The sequence below is a fragment of the Callithrix jacchus genome, chromosome 10, assembly GCF_049354715.1.
Source record: "Callithrix jacchus isolate 240 chromosome 10, calJac240_pri, whole genome shotgun sequence".
NCBI lineage: Eukaryota > Metazoa > Chordata > Mammalia > Primates > Cebidae > Callithrix > Callithrix jacchus.
Genome location: NC_133511.1, coordinates 113242151 through 113268259, shown reverse-complemented (window position 1 = coordinate 113268259; position 26109 = coordinate 113242151). Strand labels below are relative to the sequence as shown.

Sequence of the window (26109 nt, the reverse complement as noted above, 5' to 3'; positions counted from 1 at the left end):
CTGAGGGGAAGAACTGCAAAGTGACAAGGAACAGGTTACAGACATAAGAATTAAAGAACTGAGGCAGATCATTCAATCTGATTCGAGTAAGTCTGGTTAACACACATGAAAACATACCCAGGTATAATTCCTCATCTATTACCTGTACATGGGTCCCTTTCCTGAGAAAAGTCAATTCAAGAATGAAGAAAAATAAGAAAGTTGACTAGACTGAAAATTCACTGGAAGAGTGAAACCAACATACATAAAATTCTTGATGATCATTATTTCCAAGAAAATTGAGAATACACAAAAATCCTCTTCCCCCAAATTGCTTAATGCAGGCATCTGCAAAACCTAAGTGCTATAAGTTTTGCAAACAGTTCACACAACTGGGTTTTGATGAATCAGAAGTTCGGTAAATTTGTTATAGGGTAATTCAGTTAAATTAGCAAATTGTTAATTGGCAAATTAATCTGTAGTGAATTGACCTAGAACCAGAACCCAGGGACACATATGCAAACAAGACCCAAGCTCTGCCTGCAAGGACTCTAAAGATGACTTGATTCCTACTCACAGCTCCCAGGTACTCACATTCTAGGGCCACTCTTCTAATCCTCCACAGGGAAATTAACGTAGGGCTCACTCTCAAGAAAGCTGTGAACGTTGAAACAGCTCTTACACTTGCCCAAACTTCCATGCCGAGGGAACTGAATCACAGAGCTGTAGTCACTTGCCTGAGGTTGTGCAGTCACGAAGTAGAGAGCTGGGTTGCGTTCAGTCTGCCTGGCACCAGAGTCAAATCCCTCAACCACAGCACTATGCCCACGTACACCACCCTCCAGGAGACCTCCACCAAAACTCCCTGTGGCAGACACGCCTCCTTAGTAACAGAACTCTGATGCTGTTCAAACAGCAATGTGCCCTGCCCAGGGGGAAAGCTGCACCTGATCTAAGTCAATCTTATCATTCCCTCCCCTTTTCCAACACTCTCTTCCCAACCCTCCTTTGCATCTCAGGGTAGATATGATCTAGTTCTGGCCAGTAAGAATACAAATAAGAGGAATTGTACGGGAGAATTTCTGGGAAATTCTTCCCAAAATAAAAAGTGAGCCTCTCCCGTCCCTTGTGTGAGGCCATGATGCCCAAAGCTGCTGCCATCTGCATCTTACAACCATGAAGGGACAACCTAGAGAACTGAAGAGGCACCAGCCCAGTGTGCTGGCACCATAGAATTAGCAAAGCAATCCTGCAACCACTGACCTCCAAACTTCCCCTTGAGTAACCAATAAATGCTTTTATGGCTTAAACCCAGGGTGGGCTAACTTCTTCTGCAAAAGGTTGGATGGCAAATGTTTTAGGCTTTACAAACCATACAGTCTCTGTCAGCTACTCGACTCTGCCATTGTAGCATGAAACCAGATGTAGATAATAGATAAAATATGGGCATGGCTTTGCTTCAATAAAACTTTATTTACGGACGCTTTGAATTATTATTGTATGTGTCACAAAACATTTTTCTGAGGTTTTTTTGAACTACTTAAAAATGTAAAAACCATTCTTAGTTCTCAGGCAATGTAAAAGCAGGCAGTGAGCTGGATTTAGCTTAAGCCATTGAATGTATGATAGAGGTTGTATCATATTTATAACTGAACGTTTTCGCAACTATGTCACTCTCCTTGCAATGCCCAGACAACAATTGTCTAGAAAGAGAAGGTCTTATGAAATCATTCAGATTAAGACATCAGGGGTTAATCATAGCTTTTATTTCACCTCCCAGAGACATGTGCACTCTAACAATGCCACTCATGAACTAAAGCACCTGCCATGGCATTTCAGGCATTAGAATCAGGTGGGGGATACCAAATAAGGCTTCCTGGAACACCCCCAAGATCACACGTGTAAGAAGGGAGAAAGCAAACATAAACTTCGGTCTCCAAGGGCCATAATCTTTCCACATCCCACATCAGGCTATCACCAACAGGTGAACTAATAAATCTAAGGTCACACAGCTAACAGATGACAGGGTGGGGTGTTTCAATGTAGATGATTCCTCCTTTTTTTTGACATGAAGTTTCGCTCGTTACCCAGGCTGGAGTGCAATGGCATGATCTCGTCTCACCACAACCTCCACCTCCTGGGTTCAGGCAATTCTCCTGCCTCAGCCTTCTGAGTAGCTGGGATTACAGGCACACGCCACCATGCCCAGCTAATTTTTTGTATTTTTAGTAGAGATGGGGTTTCATCATGTTGACCAGGATGGTCTCGATCTCTTGACCTCGTGATCCACCCATCTCGGCCTCCCAAAGTGCTGGGATTACAGGCTTGAGCCACCACGCCCAGCTTGATTCCTCCTTACAGTCTATGCCCTTTGCATTATGGACTACTGAAGAAGAGAAAGTTTTCAACATTCTCCAAAATACTGACCACTATGAGCAGGTTCTGATTGATACCATGGAGTATAAGCTACTCATCTGAAATACAACAAAAAAAAGTCTACCTTTTGCTCTATTCCTTCATAGTTGACTAAAATCAGACTGCACATATGGTCTCTCTCTTTGTCCTATTTTTTTTTCATGTTGTCATTTGCTGGGGCCTGTCTCACAGATCCCATCTACATGAAGGATGAATAAATGCACATACCTACAGCATAGAGTAAATGAGTGAGTTGAGGGGTGGTGAGCTTTATAGAGAGAGAGATTGCAGCTACATGGTGCTTACTAGCTTGCTTTTTAAAATTTATTTGGTATCAGGTTAATAACAGAGGCTTTAAGTTAATACACTTATAGAGAAAGATTAAAGGTTAGGTTTTGATAAACACTACTAGTTGATAATATTTTTGGTTAACTTCTTGAGAGGGCTATCTGGCTTAAAGGTTAGTTTTAAGACTACGTGAGTAAACAAGTTAGTTAGATAAACTTCTTTATCTACTTTAGCTATTTGCTTTACTTATTAACTACATGTAAAGGGGATTTAGGCTGCTTTTAGCTAAAACTTCTACTGAAACCATGAAAAAAACTTTTAGGCTTTCTAAAAGTGTTTGAGATTATATTTTGTAATTTTTTTTTTTACTATTTTTTAATATTTTTGCTGCTACTTTGAGCAAATTCTTACATTTTTATTCCATCCCTGATTTCACTTTCCTGCCCAACAATCTCCTCATGGTGATTTTCATCTCTGCATTCCTGAGCATGTAGATGATGGAGCTCAGCATGACAGTGATGACCATGTAAAATACAGCCGTGAGTTTATCTTTAGTAAAGGCGGAGAAGAGTCACACATAGAGGAAGATGGCAAGTCCAAAATACCAAATGAGAGGCACGGGTATAGAGTGCTTTGCACCTGCCCTCTGCAGAACAGTTCCTCAAGTTGACTAGGATGATGATAATATGAGGACACCAGGATGAGGAAGAAGACAGGGACTGATTCACTGTTGGCCAACACAAAAACCCCCTCCACAAAGGTGTCAGTGCACACAAGCTTGAATAAGACCTGCAGGTCCCAGAATGAGTGATCAATCAAGTTGGGACCACAGAAGGGCAATTGGACAGAGACAAGGATCTGAACCATGGAATGAATTATGCCCCTCAGCCAGGAACCAGCCACCAGAAGGTGACAGATGGGTAGCTCATGATGGTTGTGTAGTAATAAAGTTTGTAGTTAGCCATATATTGATCATTGGTCAATGGTGCCCAGGAAGATCCAGGGGACCCCAAAGAAGTAGAAGAATATCTGAGCCAGACAGCCCTCCAGAGAGATGGCTTTAATCTTGGCAAGTAAGTCCATGATGAATTTAGGAACAACCGTGAAGTACCTGATCTCCACCAAGGACAGGCAGCCAGGAAGAAGTACACGGGAGAATGCAGACTCTTGCTGATACTGACTGTCAGAACAATGAGGCCGTTGCCCACCACCGTGGGCAGAACACGGGAAGAAACACCACAGAGCACACTCTCTGCACTGCTGGATCCTGGAAAAGGCTGATCATTGACTCAGTCACGTGATTTGTACTGGCCATGGATTCAATGCAAGTGTGCTGGATGCCAAGCAGTGAGTGCCCTGCAATGAAACAATGATCATAACCATAATTCACATCATGCCTAGCACTTCAGAGAGTGTAAACCACTCTCTAATACACTTATTACTCACTCATTAAGCCACTATGTACTCATTCAGCATTAAATATTAGCAATCTAACATGCATGCATGTGTGTGTGTGTGTATGTGTGCAAATATGTGTGTGTGTACACAGAGAGAGAGAGACAGCGTCACCCAGGCTGGAGTGTGGTGGTGTGATCATGGTTCACTGCAGCCTCAACTCTGTGGCTCAGACGATCCACTTCAGCCTCCCAAATAGCTGAGACTATAGGCATGCACTACCATGCCTGGATAGTTTTTCGTACTGTTGTAGAAATGAGGTTTCATCCTGTCATCCAGGCTGGTCTCAAACCCCTTAGCAATCCTCCTGCCTTGGCTCCCCAAAGTGCGGGGATTATAGGCATGAGCCACTGCACCCAGCCAATTTTAATGTATTAATTTTATTATTAGAAGATGAAATTGAAGAGAAATGGTTATTTGCCCAAGGTCACACAGAAATTAGTGAATTCTGGGACTCAGGACCAATCTTTCTGACTCTCAATGGAGGGTCTCAGATTGGCAGTCAGCAGCAAAGCACACAGCAGCAAGAGTAAGAGTTTCTCTTTCAACATGGACACAGAGAGGAGAACAACACACATTAGGGCCTGTTGCAGGTGGGGGTACGGGGAGGGAACTTAGAGGACAGGTCAATAGGTGCAGCAAACCACCAATGGCACATGTATACCTGGTGACAAGCCTGCACATTCTGTACATGTATCCCATTTTTGTTTAGAAGAAATGAAAACAAGGAAATTAAATTTTTAAAAAAAAAAAAAAGAAAAGGGTTTCTCTCTAAGCTACTTCGCTGGAACAAACACCTACTGAGAACCTCTTATACATCTAAACACTCACCAGATTACACAAAAGAATACAGATCCCAAAACATGCCTTAAGCTAACAGTATCATATGATTCAAAACAATATTCTCTAGATGAAAGTGCCCATTGGGAATTTTTCACCACATATGACCCATGAGAAGATTAAAATATATATATGGGCTGAGCATGGTGGCTCACATCTGTAATCCTAGCACTTTGGGAGGCTGAGGCAGGCGGATCACCTGAGGTCAGGAGTTCGAGGCCAGCCTGCCAACATGGTGAAACCCCATTTCTACTAAAGTATATCAAATCATATTTATATGAATATATTTATGTGGACATATGTCCATATATATGATTTGATACACTTTGATTCTCTGCTATAAAATATATCCCCATTTTCTCCATTACCTCTTATTTCATACATAAAATTTTTTAAAAATATAAGTTTAAAGAACTAAAAATATACCTTGAATAGCAAAGAACAGAATCAACAAAGAAACAGAACAGAACAAAACTCTGAGTTTTCACTGAACACAACTCCACACACTATAAAAGATTATGATTGGTCGGGCATGGTAGCTCACGCCCATAATCCCAGCACTTTGGGAGGCCGAGGCAGGTGGATCACTTGAGGTCAGGAGTTCGAGACCAGCCTGGCCAACATAGTGAAACCCCATCTCTACTAGAAATATAAAAATTAGCCAGGTATGGTGGCACACGTTTGTGGTCCCAGCTACTCAGGAGGCTGAGGCACGAGAATCACTTGAACCCAGCAGGTGGAGGTTGCAGTGAGCCCAGATAGCACCACTGTACTCCAGCCAGGGCAACAGATCGAAACTCCACCTCAAAAAAAAAAAAAATTATAGTTCCATGCCTCCTTTATAATCAAGTTTGGCCATGCTACTGACTGTTATCAGGTAAGCTGAAAGCAAAAACGCTATATGGCACCTTTGGGAAATCTCCTAAAAGGGAAAGTGATCAGTTTTTCCTCCTTCTTTCTCTTTTCCTGTCCCCTGGAACAGAAATGCAATGCTAGAGCTGTGTTGTCCAGTGTCATCCATATGTGTATATTGAAATTTAACTTATTAAAAGTGAATAAATTTAAAATTCACTTCCTGAGCCTCACTAGCCATATTTCAAGTGCTCAATAGACACTATCGTATTTTTTCCCTATGCCTTAATGCTCAGAAGCACTGCCATATTGAACTGCACAGGTATCTCCATCAGGGCTGGACTCTCTTTCTACCTCCAAACTTTTCTATCTCATTAAAAGTTGATTTTTTCCCTGTTATATGCAGTCAAACCTATACCTAAATAGATACAAATAATTAATAGACAAATGATACAAAATTATATGTCTGAGTAGTTTACAGCACTCTACTAATTTTTCTTTACAGAAAGCATATTATATTGCTTCTCTTAAAAATACATTTTTAAAAATCAACAACCAAGATTTAACTACATCCTCTCTAGTGCTGAGTGGTATGATTAGACTATTACTACTTCTGTCAAGTGAGAAGACATTTTTTAAATTTTACAAATTCTCTCTCTTAAAACAATGAAAAAATATTATCCTTTAACTTCTGTGCTTCTTTCATCAAGGCCAGAACAAAGAGAGTCATCAGCTGTCAACAGACCTAAGACTCAATTCTCTTGAGGGTTGAGAGTAGGTGCCATAATCTCTAAGAATTTTGACCATTCAGTTAGAGGAGATATTATCTGCCTGTGAAGTATCCAACATTCAGAGTTCATTGACGGTGTTCTATTCATAGCTCTTCAGAGAGGAAAGCAAGCCTGTCCATGAGTAAGGGACTCCTATCACAACCTGCGGCCTAAAGTCCCAGCCTGCTTTAATACAAGCAAGACATCAAGAGAAAGGAGGGGGGCCTTCACTGTGTTTAGTTCTGGAGCAAATGCTTTAAAATATACATTAACAAGATATAAAAGCACTTAGCATAAAAGATTATAGGAGAGCTATTTTACAGTCAACATCTATGTAACAAATACTGAGTGAGTACCTATGATGTGCCAGGTAAACAGTCTAACAGAGAATGTTTATGCCCAGAGAAGCAACGCAGCGTGCAAGAGAGGGTGTCTACTGAACTGTGTTCGAATGCTTTCCGGGTGGAATCAAGGCCCGTCCTGAGTAGCTCTACAGGACAGAATGATCGTTGTGCGGGCAGGGATGCAGTCATCATGCAAAACAAAATTAATAACCAGTACTAATAATAAAAATGATGATGACTAATATTCACTGATGACCATGCTCTTTTCTAAAAGCTTTGCAAGTATATTTTCTGAGTTAATGTTCAAAATAATCTTTCGTCTTTTGAGACAGAGTCTCGCTCTGTCACCCAGGATGGAGTGCAATGGCTTGATATCAGCTCACTGCAACCTCCATCTCCCGGGTTCAAGCGATTCTCCTGCCTCAGCATCCTGAGTACTCGGATTACAGGTACGTACCACCATGCCCAGCTAATTTTTGAGATTTTAGTAGAGATGGGGCTTCTCCCTGTTGACCAGGCTGGTCTCAAACTCAAGTGATCTGCCCGCCTCGGGTTCGCAAAGTGCTGGGATTACAGGCGTGAGCCACCGCACCCAGCCAAAGTTCCTATTATTGTTAGTCATTATATTTATGCAAAACAGTTGTTCAGAGAAGTTAAGTACTTTGGATCTTGGGCTGTGGCTCACAGGTAATTGGAACAACCAAACAAATGTCAGAGGCTGAGCCTGAGTTTGAACAAAGAGGGAAGTTTAAATTGCTTGATCCCGGGGGGCAGAGTTTGCAGTGAGCCAAGATAGCGCCACTGCACCCCAGCCTGGGTGACAGAGTGACATTCCATCTCAAAAAAAAAAAAGAGATTATTCTGAAGGTGTGCTCCTCACTATGAAAGTGTTCAAAAGGAATCTATAAGAATTGCTACAGCAAGAACTGTGCATAAGCCTAAAGGGTTGTTTATTCCTCATGCACCTAAGAAGTATCAACTATGATCTGGGCGCAGTGGCTCACACCTGTAATCCCAGCTCTTTGGGAGGCTGAGGCGGGCAGATCACCTGAGGTCAGGAGTTCAAGACCAGCCTGATCAATATGGTGAAATCCCATCTTTAAAAAATAAAAATAAAAGAAAGAAGTATCAACTATGTGCATGATATGTAGAGCTGCAAAGAAGGGACAGCAGACAGTCCTGCCCTTGAGAGCTGACAATCTATTGAGAGAGAAACACATCAAATAATTAGAATTGAAGTGATAGGGCAATGATATGAATAGGTAAAAATGAGTGGGGGAGGGAGACACAAACTCAACCCAAAGAAGAGGGAAGGCAGAGAAGGCCTTCTAAGGAAGATGACTTGAACCTAGGTCTTGAAGAATGTGTAGGATTTTGTCATATTGAAAAAGGAGGTAAAGTCATTCCAAGCAGAAGCAGCAGCATTTTCTCAGGGATTCATGATGGTCGTCTATGGATAGAGTTAATGGGAACACTAAGGGAAGGGAGCAAAGTTTGCTGGTACGTTTAAAACCACTATTTACCTACGTGTTCAACCAGCACCTACAATAGGGAGGAAACGGGCCCTAAGATCTATAGCGTACCCATGATACTCCAACCCTATGCTAGGGAAGCTGCCTGAATTATTTCACCTGATTCTCAAGAAGAAGTAGAGGACGCCATGCAAATGCAGTGCCAATATGTGCAATTTCAAAGCCAACAGGCGCCGGCTTTATAATAGTCCATAAATTATGTACAATTATACAAAACAACAGGGTAAGGTGGAGGCGCAGAGAAGTTAACCATGAGTGCAGACACAGATGATCTCATCTCCTTTCACCAAGAGATACTAATAGGCATTAAAAGAAATGGCCTTGCATGATCACTTAGATAAGGGACAGAGGTCTGGAGTAGAAGCATGATTGGACAGTATCACCTTCCCCTTCATTCCTTAAGTCAGGCCTAATAAGCATTTTCTAACATTATGTATTTGTCACATCTGGAAAAGACTAACAATGTTTTTGTGAAAATGTTTGACTTGATTGCTCCATTATGTCATTTTGATATTATTTTGTTTACGACTGTTGGACATCGTGAGAAAGACCAGAGAGATTTAAGGACTCTCTCTTGTGAAAAGATGTCAAAAGAACTAAAATTGCTCCAGGGACTCTTCTGGGGCTCATGACCAGATAGTTGGTCTATGGCACAAGATACCAAGAGCCAACCAGAAGAATAGAAAAAACTCCCTGGATAAAAGGACTATAAATCGTTCTATTATAAGGACACATGCACACGATTGTTCATTGCAGCACTGTTTACAATAGCAAAGACCTGGAACCAACCCAAATACCCATTGATAATAGACTGGATTGGAAAAATGTGGCACATATACACCATGGAATATTATGCAGCAATCAGAAATGATGAGTTCCTGTCCTTTGTAGGGACATGGATGAATCTGGAGAACATCATTCTCAGCAAACTGACACAAGAACAGAAAATGAAATACCGCATATTGTCACTCATAGGCGGGTAAGGAAAAATGAGAACACATGGACACAGGGAAGGGAGTACTACACACTGGGGTCTATTGGGGGGAATCAGGGAGGGACAGCGTGGCGGGGAGCTGGGGAGGGATAGCCTGGGGAGAAATGCCAAATGTGGGTGAAGGGGAGAAAGGCAGCAAAACACACTGCCATGTGTGTACCTATGCAACTATCTTTCATGTTCTGCACATGTACCCCAAAACCTAAAATGCAATAAAAAAAAAAAAAGAAAAAAGTCCCTGGATATGATTTACAAAGACATACTTGTCCACATTGTAGATCATGTTGGTACCCTCCTTCCTAAATGTTGCCTGATAATTCCTCCAGTTGGTTTTCTTTTTTAATGAAATAAGTATGTTATCCTGAGAGAGTTTGAACAAAGAGGGGAGAAAGAATGAAGGAAGAAAAGAAGGAAGGGAATGAGGGAAGAGTAGAGCAAAAGGGAGAAAGAAAAGAGGTGAGGAAGGGAGGAGGTAAAAGGAAGAGGTGATTTAATCTACAAAACATTTGTCAACATATTCTCCTTTGCATTTGCACTTGGTTTGAGGCTTCATATTACCTAAGCCACGATAGTGTTGGATATCATGAAGCCAATCAAGTTCTCTAGGATTCAGCCAGATTATCTGACCTCTGTGCTTCGAACGTTACACCAGGATACCAAGTGTCTTTGGTTACTAAGGAGAATCACAGCAGCAGTGCCATTAAACCTTCATATTTGTTTCTGCCCTTCTTGAATGTCCCACTAAAATCAAAATCCATTTCAAGAACAGAGAGTAATCAGACACACGTTTTGCATCAGTTTTTCATCCCTAAGCTCTTTTTTCACTCCCTCCCTGGGTTCTCCTTTTTGCACCACAATCTCCTTATAGCAATTTTCACCTCTGCATTCCTGAGTGTGTAAATGATGGGGTTCAGCATGGGGGTGATGACCGTGTAGAATACAGCCACAAGTTTATCTTCAGTGAAAGTGGAAGAGGGTCGCATGTAGAGGAAGATGGCAGGTCCAAAAAACAAGATGACCACCGTGATGTGAGAAGCACAGGTGGAGAGGGCTTTGTGCCTCCCCTCTGCAGAATGGTTCCTCAAGTTGACCAAGATGACGATATAAGAGGACACCAAGATGAGGAAGGAGAAGACAGCGAATAATCCACTGCTGGCCAACACAATAACCCCCTCCATGAAGGTGTCAGTGCAGGCAAGCTTGAATAAAGGCTGGAGGTCACAGAAATAGTGGTCAATCACATTGGGACCACAGAAGGGCAATTGGATGATGATGAGAATCTGAATTATGGAATGACAAAAGCCCCCCAGCCAGGAACCAGCCACCAGAAGGTGACACAGTTGACGATTCATAATGTTTATATAATGAAGAGGCTTGCAGATGGCCACATAGCGATCATAGGCCATCATCACAAGCAAAAGGATCTCAGCAACCCCAAAGAAGTGGAAGAAGAATATCTGAGCCAGACAGCCTTCCAGGGAGATGGTTTTAATCTTGGCAAGTAAGTCTTTGATGAATTTAGGGGCAACAGTAGAGGAGTAACTGATCTCCACCAAGGACAGGTAGCTAAGGAAGAAGTACATGGGGGAATGCAGACTCTTACTGATGTTGACTGTCAGAATGATGAGGCCATTGCCCACCACCGTGGCCAAGTACACGAGGAGAAACACCACAAAGCACACTCTCTGCGCCGCTGGATCCTGGAAAAGGCCAGTGAAAATCAACTCAGTCACATTACTTGTACTGGCCATGGATTCCACTTGGAGAATACAGATCTGAGAGGAGCCTGTGGCAAAGCACATGCAATCATAACACTAATCCTTCACATTTATTCAGCACTTGCCTGTTAATAAAACCCTTTCATGTGTATCTTCTGACTCGTTTATTTATTTATATAGCCAATGTTCATTCATTTGGTGCTCAATAGCCTACCCTATGCAAGACACTGGTGTAGCAACCCCACAAAAACTCCATGATCCCTATACAACAATCAAAAAAACAGAAAGATTGTAAATTAACCGAGCCTCCCATGTCATGTTATTCCAACTCATACATTACTTCAAGTATACCCCACTAAAAAAAAAAAAAAAATCACCACTTTTAGCATGAAAACCATTTATATTAATTACTAACATTTACCTTATTCTCCAAGTTCTCTGGTCACGCCTTTGCGTTAGAGATTGTATAGGGACCTTCTGCTCCTGACTCTTTTGTTTCCTCTCTTTATTTATTGCCCAGAAATGCCAATCTAATTGAAATGTCTCCATTTTAAAGAATCCCTTTGATATTTTCCTTACATGAACTACCTCAGTTTCTGAATTCGTTCAGATCCTATGGTTTTTGCCCAGTCCTACAGCTTCATGAAGTTTTACAACCATTTTGAGAAAATGTTGACAGCTGAGAGCTAAGTGAACATCCGGAAGTTACTTGGAGGAGAGCTCCCTGTGGAACAATAGTTTGAATACAACGTATGGACATCACCACTTTTCTTGTTTCTGTCTTCCAGTTTGCTTGCCATTAGCAAACATTTTTTCCAGCAGAAGGTGCAGGATTTCTTTTAATACAACTCTTGGAACCAAAGGTTTTGCTAAGCAACTACCATGTGCCTAGGCAACTCAGGACATAGGAAAGGAGAGTGAAACACAGCTCTAGCCTCAAGAGGCTTGTGGTTTTTTGTTTTTTTTTTTTCTTGACATTCAGTCACACGGAGGCTTGTAACTTCATATAATTAAACAGCACAATTATGAAATGAAGGAAAGAAAACCTTCAAAATGTTCTCTGCTTTTAAAGTCACTTTACAGTATCTTGGTCCAGGCGCAGTGGCTCACACCTGTAATCCCAGCACTTTGGGAGGCCAAGGTGGATCAACTGAGGTCAGGAGTTTGAGACCAACCCGGCCAACATGGTGAAACTCCGTCTCTACTAACAATACAATAATTAGCCGGATGTGGTGGCAAGTGCCTGTAATCGCAGCTACTCAGGAGGCTGAGGGAGGAGAATCGCTTGAACCTGGGAAGGAGAGGTAGTAGTGAGCTGAGATCTCACCATTGCACTCCAGCCTGGGCGAGAAGAGAAAAACTCCATCTCAAAAAAAATTAAATTAAATAAAATTATTTTGAAGTATCTCTTATTCAACTTACTTTTCCTTCTTCCACTTGTGCTTCCATTTGAAAATAGATTCAACACCTTCTCCTCCCCAATTTATCTCATAGAGAAAATTTGGAGAGAAACTCAAGGTAAAACTCTGCTGAGAGATGCTCAGTAAGGTGGTTGGCTAAAACTGGAGGTGAAGTAGAGTACTAATAGGTGTGAAAAAAAAAAGGTACCCAAGAAAACAACTGAATGGGAGAGAAAAAGCAAGACAGGCCCTCTTACTGGTGCAGAGGAATGGAAATAAGGGAGGCATCAAAAACAGCCCACAAAGGCTGCGAAGGAAGCGCATCATAGGAAACTCCATGTTATTGGGAATGTTCCATTTCCACCATTTCTGGATCATCCAAGATCAAGAACCCATGTGGGATCCTCAGCAGAGTGTGAGACTCAGGGACTGCCCTCTCCTACTTTACCCCAGGGCAGGGATTTGGGTGGGAGGTAGCACTGCGGCTGGTGAGACAGAGCTGTGGAATCTGTCATTCTCTCCCAGTACAGGTGAGCTGAAGAAACTCCTCTCACAGTGGGCCTTCCCTCCCTCAGGCTTCAAACTATGGAGTCACATCTAATTCATGCCTCCTCCACCCGTCATATTTACACAATCTTGATGTCCTGTTGATTTCACCTCTGGCAGCTGCAGGTTTCCTCCTCTGTCTTCCTGCAGCTGCCATCTTCAAGCAGGACATAAACTCATGCGAGGACAATGACCACAGACTCTTACATGCCCCCTCTGTCCCCGGACCTCCCCAGTCTTCATCCCCAGTCCATTCTGCATACTCAAGTTAGAAATTCTTCATCTTCCCTTGGTTCCAAGTCATTCAGAAACTGCCATTATCTCCCTGTTGGCTGACAATCCATCCTAAATTCTTCCACCTGACTTTTAGAAACCTCTGCAGGACTTCCACGGTCCCCTTCGAACCCTCTGTACTGGGCACTAAACTGCACACAATCTCAGCTCTATTCAGAGGTCTCCTCACCTTCTTATAAATACAAGCTGATCCCCACCTCAGATGCCTCTTTTCTACTTTTCACACTACCCAATGTGTCACCTCTTTTTGCCTCCCTCTCCAAGTGCCACCTACTCAACAACGTCTGTTGTCTATGAAGCTTTCTCAGGTTTCTTCAATACTGACTCATTTATCTCTGCTCTCAACTCCGGAAATCAGTTTAAGTCATCCTTCTGCTAAATGCAAGAAGGCACACAGTACTCATCTCATAGCAAGCCCTCGAAGAATGTAAGCTATTATGATTGTTATACTTCTAACATGGCTAACACAGTGAAACCCTGTCTCTACTAAAAATACAAAAAAATTAGCTGGTCGTGGTGGCACATGCCTGTAGTCCCAGCTACTTGGGATGCTGAGGCATGAGAATCGCTTGAACCTGGGAGGTGGAGGTTGCAGTGAGCACTGCAGTGACAGAGCGAGAGTCCATCTCGAAAAAAGAAAGAAAAAGTCAATTAGGGGAATTTAATATAATTATGTCAGATGACTTAAGGAAGTCATAGTGAGAGGACAGAGGTGATGAATCCAAAAGGGCAAGTGACCTTTCTTTTAGTGAAGGGGACAGTTTGAGGTTCAGGGTTCTTTAAAGTACAGAGGAAAACAAAGCAAGAACCCCTGGCTAAGCTGCCTTTCTCTCTTCTCAGGAGTTGGTCTAAAGCAGTGGTTAGGAGGGTGAGTGTTGAAATTGTGAGACAACTCTTAGCTCTACTGCCACCTATCATGTGTTCTTATTAACAGGTTTTTTTAATAGAGTAGCAATTTATATTTGCATAGTTTTTGGAAGAATTAGATGTGAGATAAAATATATAAAGCACTTCACAGGGTTCCCCAGCAAATAGAAAGCTTTCAATAAATAGCAGTTTTTCTTAGCTCAGATTTTCTGACATTTATTTACATTTCTTTCTGCTTTCTCTTTCCACCTTCTCCAAGAGAAAGACAGTTATTTGATAACAAATTCCCTCCTCTTTCTTCCAGCATTTCCCAAATAAATCTCTCACCCTGGGGTCATGGATTACATGTAAAAGCCTAGGTAGGAAAATTATCATCTAAATAGTAACTAGGTAGAATTTTATCCTCTAACGTGAAGCCCCAATGAGAGAAATCTGATGGAGAGAAAAAAGTAAGTGAGAGGGTGCCTGGAAGACCCCCTGCTATGAGCTCAAAGCCCAAACACAAGGTCTCCTTCCCACCACCCACTTTGGACCCCCAAGTTGCACTGCACGGAATCCCAGAAAGTGAATGCTGGAAAGAACTTTAAGACACACTTTGTCCAGACCTTTCCTTTCTACAGAGTCAGAAACTGAGCCTAAGAAAGGGAAAGAGACTGACCCTAGATCACACAGAGATGTGATGCCTCTAACTCATGTTCAGTGAACCTGAGAACTCTTTCTGGGTAGGGCTTCCATACCTGCCTTGGGTAATATTCAGCCTTAGAACAAAAAATGGAATGGGAGTCTTCTTCTCTTTAGGCTGAGGAAAATTTTCTTCCTCCGTTGCAAGTGCTTATTATTCAGAGGGGTGTCCAGGGCTGAGGGGAATGAAGGAATGTGACCTGGAATACAGGAGGCCCCTCTTCAGAACATGAATCTCCCACTCAGCGTCTGTATCTGCGTTGAAGGCACCTGTTAGATTAAACCACTTCATCTCAGCTGAGGCACCAGGTGAAATCACATAAATTTTAGAGCTGAATAAATTTGTAGACCATTAACTGATTATAGTTAGTTTTCAGATGATGCAACAAAGGGTCGGATAATTTAATTGACCTTTCAAAGTCACACAGCTCGTTATTTACTGATGAAGTTGCTGAGGTACAAATAGTGTTGTTTCCGTAACACTGGGATTCCTTTCTAGTGATCTTAATTTTATGATTCTTATTACCAAGTAACAAGTAAATCTTGCTTCCACACGACAAAATTCCCTGGGTCCTGTGATCGTTCATAAAATGAACAGCCTATGTTGACATGGATAAATTACAAAAGGAAAGATTCAGGAAATCAATTCCCTGGCCAATCTTTGAATCAACTATTAAGAAACAGAAAAAAAAAAAAAAAAAACTAAAATACAGGAAGTACTAAATAATTATTTTTAAATTCTGTTTCCAAGTTTAGAAAACCCACCCACTCACTAGAAGACCAATGATTGTTTTTCAACATTGAGATGCTTTGAACTATTTGAAATAAATTGAGCCACAAGCCATAATCAGGGGACCAAATTTCCCCCCGGAATTTCTTGGTTCTAGCATGAAATTTTGCCGATAAACTGTGAGTTAGGAAAAGTTCCAAACTGTGTTTCAATTAATTCAATGAGAGGTACTTAAGAAGTCCCAGCCCTCTGGTAGTTATACTCTGAGAGAAGGAAGCCAGAGACATTAGGAGAGTTTTCTGAGTTAACCACGGAAATATGAAACTGAAGGGAGAAGAAAAAAACATGTCAGATTTTGTTTCCACCACTTAGTCGCTTGGTAATTCTAGAAAATTTAGTTAGCAGCTTTTAGCCTCACCTTTCTCATCTGTTAAATGGCCGCAATAATGCAGACCTTCAGGACTGTTAGATGGGAAATGAAATAACCTGTGTTAAATGGTTGTCAAACAGGATGTTTGATACATAGTGTGTGTCCCGTAAATGTTCATTCGGATTTTGAAATTATGCAGTTGGACTATTAACCAGTTTAATGTGTGGGTCTTTGCGTCACATTTTATAGCAACAAGGCAATAAACAAGAAATCAAATCAGTAGTACCAAAAATAATCACTAACATTTCTTACAGAAACAAGGAAGTGTCTAATAAAAACATTTTTTCCTCTTGTATGGCAAATACTGCTGATGCCTCTACTGACTTTACTCCTCTCTAATCCTGCCCAGGGGAAAATAGTCACCTTTCCAGACCCCCTTGAAGCTAGATGTGGCAACGTGATCCAAGTCTGGCCAATGAAATGAAAGCGAAGGTCACTGGATAGAGCATCTGGAAATTTTCTAAAATGTTCAGACTTAATTGGTTTGCTTAGCACTTTGCTCTTCATCCTTGACTCTTCTCCCGTCCTTCTTCTTCCTGCCCACAGTATGGACGTGACACTAGAGGAGAAGGAGCTATTCACTCTTGCAAAGTAAATAAATAAATAAAATCAAAGCCACGCCCATAGGAAAAAACGGTGGAAAACTATATCCAAACAGAAGTCTTGTGAAAAAAAAATGAAAATGTGAATAAAAGCACTCAGCTAATAAAATGATTTAAGTTCTTTTTTAAAATGCAAACACAGAGCTGAAGAAATCTGCAACACATTACTCAAAACTGAATTAAATACCCTCAAACAAAAATTTATATATAAAAATAAAATTTTGATGAAGAAATACAAAAATTAAGAACAGAAATGGATTTTTTAAATCACAAAGAGATGAAATGAGAGTTGACTCCATTCAGGAAAATATAGACAAAAAGAAAAATTATATCAATAATAAAGGTTAAATCACCAAAGGGAGAATATTCCAATTAAAATTAAAATATAATAAAGAGTATAAAAGTAAAGCAGAAAATCAACCAAAGGAAATAAAGTAAAATTTTTTTGATTTCAACTTTTATTTTAGATTCGGGAGATACACGTGCAGGTTCCTTATACAGGTATATTGCATGACGCTGAGGTTTAGGGTATAAATAATCCTGTCACTCAGATAGTGATCATAGTACCCAACAGGTAGTTCTTCAGCCATTGTTCCCCTTTCTCTCTCTCCCATCTAGTAACTCCAGTGTCTATTGTTCCCATCTTTATGTCCATGTGTATCCAGTGTTTAGCTCCCACTTGTAAGTAAGAATATGCAGTATTTGATTTTCTGGTCCTGCATTAATTCACTTAGGATAATAGACTCCAGCTGTATCCCTGTTTCTGCAAAGGACATGATTTCATTGTTGCGAAGGACATGATTATTATTGCTGCATGGTGTTCCATGGTGTATATGCAGCACATTTTCTTTATCCACTCCACCACCGACGGACACCTAGGTTGATTCCATGTTTTTGCTATTGTGAATAGCGCTGCAATGAACATATGAGTGCATGTGTCTTTTTGGTAGAACAACTTCTTTTCCTTTGGGTATGTACCTGGTGATGGAATTGCTGAGTCAAATGGTAGTTCAATTTTGAGTTACTTGAGAAATTTCCAAACTGCTTTCCCACCAGGACTGCACAAGTGGTCCCTTTTCACTGCAGCCTTGCCAACGCCTGCTATTTACTTTTTCATAATGGCCATTCTCAATGGTGTGAGATAATAGCTCATTGTGCTTTTGATTTGCGTTTCTCTGATGATTCATGCTGTTGGGCATCTTTCGTGTGTTTGTTGGCTGCTTGCATGTCTTCTTTTGAGAAGTGTCTATCTAGGTCCTTTGCCTACTTTTTAATTGTTTCTTTTAGGCTTGTTGAATTGTTTAATTTTCTTATAGATTCTGGATATTACAACTTTGTCAGATGCATAGTTAGCAAATATTTACTCTCATTCTATAGGTTGTCCATTTACTCTGTTGATAGTTTCTTAGTTGTGCAGAATGCTCTTTAATTTAATTAGGTATCATTTATCAATTTTTGTTTTTGTTGCAAGTGCTCTTGGCATCTTCAACATGAAATCGCTGCCAGGGCCTATGTCCAGAATGGTATTTCCTAGGCTTTCTTCTAGATATTTATAGTTTTAGGTCTTTCATTTAAGTCTCTAATTCATCTTGCGTTAATGTTCATATATGGTGAAACATAGGAATCCTGTTTCATTCTTCTGCATATGGTTAGCCAGTTATCCCAGCACATTTATTTAATAGAGAGTCCTTTCCCCATTGCTTATTTTTGTTGACTTTGTCAAAGATCAAATGGTTGTAGGTGTGCAAACATTATTTCTGGGTTCTCTGTTGTGTTCCACTGGTCTGTACATCTATTTTTGTAACAGCATAATACTATTTTGATTACTATAGCCTTATAATATAGTTTGAAGTTAGCTTAGCTCTTTTAGCATAGGATTGCTTTGGCTATTCAGGCTCTTAAAATAGGATTTAAAAGAGGTGAGACTGGGTGAGGTGGCTCACGCCTGTAATCCCAGCACTTTTGGAGGCGGAGGTGGGCGGATCACAAGGTCAGGAGTTTGAGACACAAGGTCAGCCTGACCAACATGATGAAACCCCATCTCTACTAAAAATACAAAAATTAGCCAGGCCTCGTGGCAGGCACCTGTAATTCCAGCTATTCAGAAGGCTGAGGCATGAGAATCACTTTAACCCAGGAGGCAGATCTTGCAGTGAGCCAAGATCATGCCACTCCACTCCACTCCAGCCTGGACCACAGAGTGAGACTCCAACTCAAAAAAAAAAGGAAGTGAAAAATGTCACAGAGGAAGAGAGAACAAGGTATAAATGTCCAAGACCAAGTAAGTCTAACATATATACAATTGACATCCATGAAAACAATTAAGATAATGAAATGGCACCAATACTTAAATGTATAATTCAAAACATATTTGGGAAATTTAAAAAATATCTGCATCTACACATTGAAATGATCTACTGTACCAGGAAAAACTCACCTAAAGCAATCAATCAAAAGACATATTCTAGTAAAACTACTAGACATTAAAGCTAAAGAGAGAAATCCTCAAGAACTCTCAGCAAAATTAGGGAAAAAAGGGAACAAAAATCAGATACAAAAAGAGAAAATAATTAGGAGAATGTTTTATTTAAATCAATCCAGTCCTTAATTTACACTAAATATAAATGGTCTAAATACACAAATTTACAAAATTGTGTGAACTGTGAAATAATTTACAAAAGGAAGATAATTGTAGTGGCATCTGATTTTCAAAAATAAAAAAGAAACAGCGTGTGAAGTATGGCAATAACAGTGTAGCAGCATCACAAAAAGTAAGAAAGTATAAACCAGAACTTTACAGCCAGCTAAGTTGTCCTTTAATAGACAAAACTATAGCAAACAGTTTTGACTGTGCAATAACTCAGTAAATACTGTATACAAGCACCTTTTCTGAGGAATCTGCTATATGATCAGCTTCATCACATCAAAAGTTTACTAGGAAAACTTCAATGAAAGAACTGTCAGTTTTATCAGGTTTTTTTCATGTATTCTTGAGACTCTGTTGTTAGGTTCATATACATTTAGGGTTATAATATCTTCTTGGTGAATTGATCCATTTATTATTATGCAATGTTCCTCATTATCCCTGATAATATTTTTTGTATTGAATATACTTTCATATCAACATGCTGTTTCACCTTTCTTTCAATTTGTGTTTTATGGTATATCTTTTTTTATAATATTATTCTTAACCTATGTATGCCTTCATATTTAGAGTTTGCTTCTTATAGGCAGGATAACATGGACTTGTTATTTTATATAATTTGAAATTTTATAAATTTATGTGTTTATACCATTTATATTTAGTGTAATTATGGGCTGACTTAATTTAAATCAAATGTCTTCTTATTTCATATTTTTCTATCTGATTTTGTTCCTTTTTTCCTCATTGCTGCCTAATTTTGGATTATATGCATTTTTTTATTCCATTTTACTTCCCTATTGGTTTATTATTTATACCTCTTTTTGAAACTCTTTAGCAGCTTTCCCAGCATATATAATACATGTTTTTAATTAGTCACAGTCTACCTTTCCCTCCACGCATGGATGCACCAAATAAACCTCTATTCATGAATTGATTCCCTCCAAGAGAAAGTCACAGACCAGTGGAGAGACTCCTATTTACTAGCCAACTGAGAACACATCCAAATCAAATGGGTAGGAAAAGCTGAGGCATATTTGGGTGCAGACCCCACCCAGGCACTATGCCATAAAATTGAGAAAATAATCCCGAACACCCAGCATCCTCCTGTGAACAGCAGAATGTGGACCTCACACATAGCACCTTAAATCTAAGGTGCTATGATATGCCCCTTATGATTTTCCCCTTACTTCATCAGCTCTGAGAGTGGCGGTAGTTAGACCCACGAGTCTCTCTAGATGACAGGAAAAGCAGCAGTTTAGACTAGCATGGAAGTACCTCCAGAGACTTCACTCAACTGGAGCAGTGCAGAGAAGGGGCTTAAAAAATGCAACCTCCATCTCTTCCTAGAAGGAGTTTATGGTATACACTCTTCCAGTGCCTACACAGTAGCCTGGCTTCTAACTAACTTACATCAAAGAGTTAACAGGTCAGAAAGGTGTTAGCCCTCCAGCAGTCTAAGAAGCAGATTGGTACTTCCCGAGCCTTCTCCCCCAGTTCACTCCAATGATAGTAAAGTTCTATTAATCCCTTTTAAAAGGAGTTAGTCCACACATCTCGCACCTCAACTTGTACAGCTTCTACCCAAGGGACTCTGCGTCCTAAACCTCCTAGCTCTGCGTGCAGAGAACACTAAGTGTATGCAAGTCTATCTGGGCCACAAAAAATAGTATCAGTTTTATATGGGCACATACGCACTTCCAGGAGCTTCATCCTCCAGGACCGGTGCAAAGAAGGGTTTTAAAAATGCAGCTCCTGGCCGGGCGCAGTGGCTCACGCCTGTAATCCCAGCACTTTGGGAGGCTGAGGCAGCTGGATAATGAGGTCAGAAGTTCAAGACCAGCCTGGTCAAGATGGTGAAACCCCATGTCTACGAAAAACACAAAAATTAGCTGGGCACAATGGCAGGCACCTGTAATCCCAGCTTCTCAGGAGGCTGAGGCAGGAGAATTGCTTGAAACCGGGTGGTAGAGGTTGCAGTGAGCTAAGATCACACCACTGCACTCCAGCCTGGGTGAGAGAGCGAGATTCCATCTCAAAAAAAAACATGCAGCTCCATATTCCCCTTTTATTGCCACAGCTGGTGCTCTTGAAAGTGCCACCTCCTGCCGGGCACGGTGGCTCACGCCTGTAATCCCAGCACTTTGGGAGGCCGAGGCGGGTGGATCACGAGGTCAAGAGATCGAGACCATCCTGGTCAACATGGTGAAACCCTGTCACTACTAAAAATACAAAAAATTAGCTGGGCATGGTGGCGTGTGCCTGTAATCCGAGCTACTCAGGAGGCTGAGGCAGGAGAATTGCCTGAACCCAGGAGGTGGAGGTTGCGGTGAGCCGAGATCGTGCCATTGCACTCCAGCCTGGGTAACAAGAGTGAAACTCCGTCTAAAAAAAAAAAAAAAGAAAGAAAGTACCACCTCCTATGCTGGAGGTCAACCAACTCAAGCCATTAATGCAACTCATGACAGATTAACCCTTCTCCAAGGAAAAAGAAAACAACAGCTAATTCACCGCCAGCAACATCCTGGCTGACCAGAGGTCCTGGGTCTGTCCGCATGACAACTTCACTACTAGCAAAATCAGCATTCAAGAAAACCAGCACACCAAACCAAACTACAACCAAGAGTTCTCAGTCTACTTCACTCCCCTGCCACCTCCAACAGAGCAGGTGATGGTGTCCATGGCTGACAGGCCTGAAGATGGATCACATCACAGGACTCTTTGCAGACATTCCTCAGTACCAGCCTGGTGCCTGGTAGGCCTGCTGAGTGGCTTAGACACAGAAGATCAATAAAAAATTACTATGGTCCAGCTCCCAGGAAGTACCATCCCTAGGGGAAGGGGGAGGTCACCACATCAAGGGATCACCCTGTGAGACAAAAGAATCTGAACAGCAGTCCTTGAGTTCCAGATCTTTCCACTGAAATACTTTAGGACCAGATGGATTCACACCTGAATTCTATCAGATATTCAAAAAACATGTACCAATCCTATTGACACTATTCCACAAGATAGAGAAAGAGGAAATCCTCCCTAAATCATCCAGTGAAGCCAGTATCACCCAATACCAAAACAAGGAAAGGACATAACAAAAAAAGAAAACTACAGACCAATATCCCTCATGTAAATAAATGCAGGAATCCTCAACGAAGTACAAGCTAACCAAATCCACCGCATATCAAAAACATAATTCACCATGATCAAGTGGGTTTCACACCAAGAATGCAGGGTAAGTTTAACACACACAAGTCAATAAATGTGATGCATCACATAAACAGAATTAAAAGCAAAAATCATATGATCATCTCAATTGATGCAGAAAAAGCATTTGACAGAATTCAGCATCACATTATGATTAAAACCCTCACCAAAATTGGCAGAGAAGGGACATACCTCAAGGTAACAAAAGCCATCTGGGCCAAGCAAGGTGGGCAGATCATAAGGTCAGGAATTTGAGACCAGCCTGGCCAACGTGGTGAAACCCCATCTCTACTGAAAATACAAAAATTAGCCAGGCATGGTGGTGTGCACCTGTCATTCCAGCCACTCGGGAGGCTGAGGCAGGAGATCACTCAAACTTGGGAGGCAGAGATTACAGTGAGCTGAGATCACACCATTGCGTTCCATCCTGGGCAACAGAGCAAGACTCCATCTCAAAAATAAATAAATAAAAACCATCTATGACAAACCCACAACCAACATTATACTGAATGAGGAAAAGTTGAAAGCATTCACCCTGAGAAGCGGAACAAGACAAGGATGCCAACTTTTACTACTTCTATTCAACATAGTACTGGAAGTCCCAGCCAGAGCAGTCAAACAACAGAAAGAAATAAAGGGCGTCCAAACCAGTTAAAAGAAAGTCAAACTGTCACCGTTCACCAGTGATATAACTGTATACCCAGAAAAACCCTAAAAACGGCTGGGCGTGGTGACCCATGCCTGTAATCCCAGCACTTTGGGACGCCGAGATAGACAGATGACTTAAGGTTAGGAGGTCAAGATCAGCCTGGCCAACATGGTGAAACCCTGTCTCTACTAAAAATACAAAAATTAACCAGGCATGGTGGCAGGTGCCTGTAGTCCTAGCTACTTGGGAGGCTGCAGAAGAATTGCTCAAACCCAGGAGGTGGAAATTGTAGTGGGCCCAGATTTCACCACTGCACGTCAGCCTCGGTGACACAGCAAGACTCTGTGAAAGAAAGAAAAGGAAAGGAAAGAAGGGAGGGAGGGATGAGGAAGGGAGGGAAGGAGGGAGGGAAAGAAAGAAAGACAGGGAGTAAGAAAGGAAGGGAGGGAGAGACGGAGAGAGGGAGGATAGGAGGGAAGGAGGGAAGGCAGGCATCTTTGAATCTAACATATGCCTCTGGTAGAAAGCATATAACTGGATCTTGTTTTTCCACAGTCTGACAGTCTGTGCCTCTGATGTGTTTACTCCATTCATATTCAATGCTAGTATTGATACGGTTGGGTTTATGTCTGACAGTTTGCTACGTTTTCCATATGTCTTATGTCCTTGTCTCCTGTTGCCTGTTTATATCACCTTCTTTTTTTATTAAACATATATTTTCTAGTGGACCATTTAATCCCTTTGTTGCTTTTTTAATGTTTTGGTGGAGGAAGGGGTGAGGCATTACTCTAGGAACTATAATATGTATCTTAACTTTTCACAATCTACTTCAACTTAACACTAAATTCCAGAAAATACAGAAACGTTATTACAATGTATCTTCACTCTCTCCTCCCTCCTTTCTGCTATTATTGTCATGCATATTAGTACTTATGTTATAAATGCAACAATACAGTGTTACAATTATTGTTTTATGCAATTTTATATCTTTTAAAGAAGCTAAGAGAAAAAAGCAGAAGTGAGTCCTCTATATGAACCTATATATTTATCAATTTCTATATTCTTCATCTCTTCTTATGGATTCAGGTTCTCATCTGCTGTCATTTTCCTTTGCTAATATAGGCTCATTTCCTCTCCCCTTCTTTCTGCTAGATTTTAAAATATATTATATCTTTATACAAACCCAACTATATAATTTTATAATTATTAATTATCTAGTTGTCTTTTAAGTCAGTTAAGAGAAATATATAAATATTCATACTATCTTTTATAATGTCCTTTTATAATTACTTTTACTGATGTTCTTAAATTTTTTCATGTGGATTTGTGTTACCATGTGATATCAGATCCTAAAAAGCTTCCTTTAATATTTCTTGTAAAGCAGATCTATTAACAATAAAATTGGCCGGGCGCGGTGGCTCACACCTATAATCCCAGCACTTTGGGAGGCCGAGGCAGGTGGATCACGAGGTCAAGAGATCGAGACCATCCTGGTCAACATGGTGAAACCCCGTCTCTACTAAAAATACAAAAAATTAGCTGGGCATGGTGGCGCGTGCCTGAAATCCCAGCTGCTCAGGAGGCTGAGGCAGGAGAATTGCCTGAACCCAGGAGGCGGAGGTTGCGGTGAGCCGAGATCGCGCCATTGCACTCCAGCCTGGGTAACAAGAGCGAAACTCTGTCTCAAAAAAAATATTTCTATGTAATAGGGAATGTCTTTATTTTGCCTTCTTTTTTAAGAATAGTTTTTCTGGATATAGGGTTTTTGATTGACAATTATTTTTCAGCAGTTTGAATATGCAATACCATTGCTTTCTGGCCTACATTGTTTCTGGTGAGGAGCCAGCTGTTAATCTCATTGTGGTTCTCTTATAAATGATGAGTTAAAGTTTTTTCTTACTGCTTTTGAGATTTTGTCTTTGACTTTCAAGGATTTGACTAGGTTGTGTATGGATGTAAATCTCTGCATTTCTTACTTGGAGTCTGTTGAACATTTTGGGTGTATAAGGATGGGGTTGTTGTTACTTTTGTTTGTTTTTTTGTTTAGTGACTTGCCTGAACTAATTTTGTGGAGTCTGTTTCTCCAAAAGTGTACAACTACCAATGTTTTTTCCAGCTTTCCTTTTATTCTTGCTTTACATTTTAAGCCTGAAGTAGATTGTGAAAAGTTAAGATGCATACGTCACTCCTAAGTCATTATAGCTCTGTGGTGAGTCAATGATTGATCAGAGGACGAATTTAAACATCTCAAGCCAGTAAGGCTCCTGCCCCTTGCCAGTGGATCTGTGTGTGACTCAGATAGTTTCAGACCGTTTATAAGTCTGCCCTGGCTTTTACCTTCTGCATTTGTGAGGTCTCACATTCAGCTAGAGACAAGTAGCTTTTTAGGGTTCCCTCTGGTCTCTCAAGACCATACCTGCAGCCTTCACATGAACACAGTATTCCAGATCACAAGAGATAAGCAGGATCTCATCAAGGCCCTCTTTGCCTTTCTCATTTTCTGGATCCTCCTGTCGCACTCCTGGCTTGTCTACCAGGCTGTTGTTTGCCCCTACAGGACTCAAGGTTTCAGGCTACTGAAATGTTGCACTTGTCTGACTGCTTGCCACTGAGCTCACTATTGTTTTTGACAATGTCCCAGATATGAAATTTTCCTTAATCTGCTCCAAATAAAGTCAGCCTCCTATAGCAGTGGAGCTTACTGTCCTTACAGCCTACTGCTCTGCCCTAATAGAACTTCTGCACCAAGAGCCAGAGGGTGAGGGGCTGAGCAACCTCAGTATAAAATGCCAGAGGCTCCCACTGTTCTTTCCAAGGTGGGGTAAATTTTCTTCAATAAACACTTCCAAATTTGCTGTATGCTTTTACTCATTATCCAGAG

The 26109-nt window shown here is 41.0% G+C and overlaps 1 protein-coding gene and 1 pseudogene across 1 annotated transcript; both read right to left on the bottom strand.

Annotated features, from left to right (window-relative positions):
• Positions 1 to 3097: 3097 nt before the first annotated feature.
• LOC108593972 (olfactory receptor 4B1-like) lies at positions 3098 to 3997 on the bottom strand (annotated as a pseudogene).
• A 6261-nt stretch (positions 3998 to 10258) lies between these two features.
• Positions 10259 to 11220, bottom strand: OR4B1 (olfactory receptor family 4 subfamily B member 1). Its single transcript, XM_035264344.3, has one exon. The coding sequence runs from the start codon at positions 11218 to 11220 to the stop codon at positions 10291 to 10293; it is 930 nt and encodes a 309-aa protein (XP_035120235.1). The 3' UTR covers positions 10259 to 10290.
• Between the last annotated feature and the right edge of the window lie 14889 nt (positions 11221 to 26109).

Bases quoted from the DNA above. Each gene is read 5' to 3' on its own strand.
- OR4B1 (XM_035264344.3), bottom strand. From the start codon at position 11,220: ATGGCCAGTACAAGTAATGTGACTGAGTTGATTTTCACTGGCCTTTTC.